At 41.4% G+C, this 2,695-nt stretch overlaps 1 protein-coding gene across 1 annotated transcript; it reads right to left on the reverse strand.

The window, feature by feature from the left end:
- Positions 1–430: 430 nt before the first annotated feature.
- LOC111607983 (neuroblast differentiation-associated protein AHNAK-like) lies at positions 431–2,689 on the reverse strand. The gene has a single exon (XM_023330134.1). The coding sequence runs from the start codon at positions 2,672–2,674 to the stop codon at positions 431–433; it is 2,244 nt and encodes a 747-aa protein (XP_023185902.1). The 5' UTR covers positions 2,675–2,689.
- Positions 2,690–2,695: the final 6 nt, after the last annotated feature.

Raw genomic sequence — 2,695 nt, forward strand, 5'->3', positions numbered from 1 at the left:
TTTACCTTTAGGAAGGGAAATATCAACTTCAGGCATCTTTATATGGGGTAGTTTGATAGTTCCACCCTCTACCTCAGTTTTCCCACTAGATTTGTCAGTACTTGTTTTTGGCATCTTGAGTTGTCCTTCTTTCTTTATGTCCATCTCTGGAGCTTCCATAGAAGGTTTTACTTTGGGAAGAGATATATCAACTTTTGGCAACTTGAACTTTCCTCCTTCACTCTTAACGCCAGTGTTGGGGCATGCAGTCTTATCTTTTGGTAAAGAAATGTCTCCAGCGGCTACTTCTGGTAGGCTTCCCTCTACTTTTAACTCTGTTCCTTCAAATTTGGCAGCATTACCCTTGGGTAAAGAGATGTCAACATTTGGCTTTTTCAGGTGAGGCATTTTTATTTTGCCCTCTGTATCTCCTTTCTCAATATCAGGACTCTCAATTCTTCCTTTGGGTAATGATATCAACTGAAGGCATACTAAAGTGTGGCATCTTAAGCTTTCCACCTTCACCCTCAATCTCCACATCTGGACCAGCTTTTCCTTTGTTGACTGAGAAGTCCACATTTGGCATTTTTACATGAGGCACTTTGAATTTTCCTCCCAAATTTCCTGTAATTCCAGAATTTGGGTCAGCAGTTTTTCCTTTAGATACGGATGTGTCAACTGATGGCAATTTTACATACGGCGTTTTGAATTTTGCTCCTCCATCGCCTTCAATATCTAAACCTTCAACCTTTCCTTTAGGAAGGGTTATTTCAACAGATGGTATACCAATCTGGGGCATCTTAAAAGTTCCCTTTTCTCCTTTAAGCTCTACATTGGGACCTTCAATCTGTCCCTTGGGCAGAACAACCTCAACATTTGGCATTTTATATTGAGGTAATTTGACTTTGTCTTCAGACGTGCCCTCTATCTGAACATTTGGACCTTCAACTTTTCCTTTAGAGAGTGAAACATCAACAGACGGCATGCTGATTTGTGGCATCTTGAATTTTCCCCCTTCTCCTTTGATTTCCACATCTGGACCTTCAATTTTTCCCTTGGGGAGAGAGATATCAACATGTGGCATCTTTATGTGAGGCATTTTGATTTTTCCTCTTTCTCCATCCATTTCAGCTGCCTCGTTCCCTTGGAGTTTACCCTTTGGAAGAGAGATGTCAACCCTGGGCATTTTAAACTTTTGCTCTGTAGTCCCCTCTATTTCAATTTCAGGGGTTTCCAATTTTGCTTTTGGCAGTGAAATATCAGCCTTTGATACAGTTATATCAACAGTGGGCATTTTGACATAAGGCATTTTAAACGTCCCTCCATCACCCTCTATTTCAGTTTTAGGTATATTGAGATCTTTAGGTTTTCCTTTAGGAAGACTCACATCTAATGTTGGCAATGTTACTTGAGGCATTTTGAATTTTCTGTCACCTCCTTTAAGCTCCATACCTGATCCTTCAATCTCTTGGGATTTACCTTTTGGGAAAGACGCATCAAGGTCTACTTTGGGAATAGAAACATCAATCTGAGGCATTTTGGGAATTTTAAGGTTTCCTTCGTAGCCTTTGATATCTGCTTCTGAAACATCAACTTCTGTTTTAGGTAAAAGAACCTCCATCTCTGGTGTTTTAGCCTCTGGGAGTGACAGCTCAACAGAAGGCATCTTGACTTTGCCCTGGGCTTTAAGTTCACCACTTGGTTTACCTAAATCTTTTTCCTTGGAGCCAAATCCTGGGATTGAGAACTTTGGTAACTTGAGAGTGACATCAGGTGCGTGAAAGCCACTCTTTCTATCCACTTCAGCTTCCCCTTTAGCATCAACCTCTCCTTCTGGAAGTTGAACCTTTGGAGATGACATTTTGAACTTTGGAAACTTTACTTTATGTTTTGCCTTGTCTGGGCTCTCAGTCCTGAAATCCAGGTGAGGAAGGTCAGCTTTTCCTTTTTTCAGGTTAACATCAACATCAGGACAAGACACTGATACATCGGTATCTTTTTTAGATATTCCAAATGAAGGCATTTTTATTTTTGCTTTCTTCATTTTGACTTTTCCATCCCCATCAAATTCCACTGATGGTGCCCTCATCTCTCCTTCGACATTTGGCGGATGGAGGGAAATATCTCCCTTGAGTCCGGATGCCTCCAAATCACCACTCTTTGACTTTACACCAAACCGGGGGAAAGTGAAACTAGGCACTTTGAGAGAGACATCAGGCAAATCAAAGCTACCACCTGAAGAAGGTCTTCCTCCCTCTGCTTTCAAAAGTTCAACTTCAACATCATCACCTTTAGGTTTGTTAAGGCCAAAGTCTAGATCCACTTTTGGGGCTGAGATGTCAACTGTTGGTAGCTTGACTGAGGGAAGTTTCAATGATGCACCTGGACCTTCTACATCTTCAGTCCTAACCTTCAATTGGGCTGGTTTGAGATTACCTTTCAGACCCGACATCTCCAAATCTCCAGATGCATCAGGTCCACTGATGTCGACTTTAAGACCTTTATTCTTTGACCCAGATGGAAGGCCTAGGTCCAGATCAAATTTGGGCATATTTATGTCAAGAGTTGGCATGTGGAACTTTCCACCTGTTCCTCCTTTTAAATCTGGACCCTTGATATCAACATCAATTTCAGGACCTTTTAAGTTGGCTTGCGGTTCCTTTGCTTTCATGTCAGGAAGATGCATAGAAGGCATATGAAACTTGCCTCCTTTCTT

Source organism: Xiphophorus maculatus, unplaced genomic scaffold (assembly GCF_002775205.1).
Source record: "Xiphophorus maculatus strain JP 163 A unplaced genomic scaffold, X_maculatus-5.0-male Unplaced_Scaffold_BN000218F, whole genome shotgun sequence".
In the NCBI taxonomy this organism is placed as follows: Eukaryota; Metazoa; Chordata; class Actinopteri; order Cyprinodontiformes; family Poeciliidae; genus Xiphophorus; species Xiphophorus maculatus.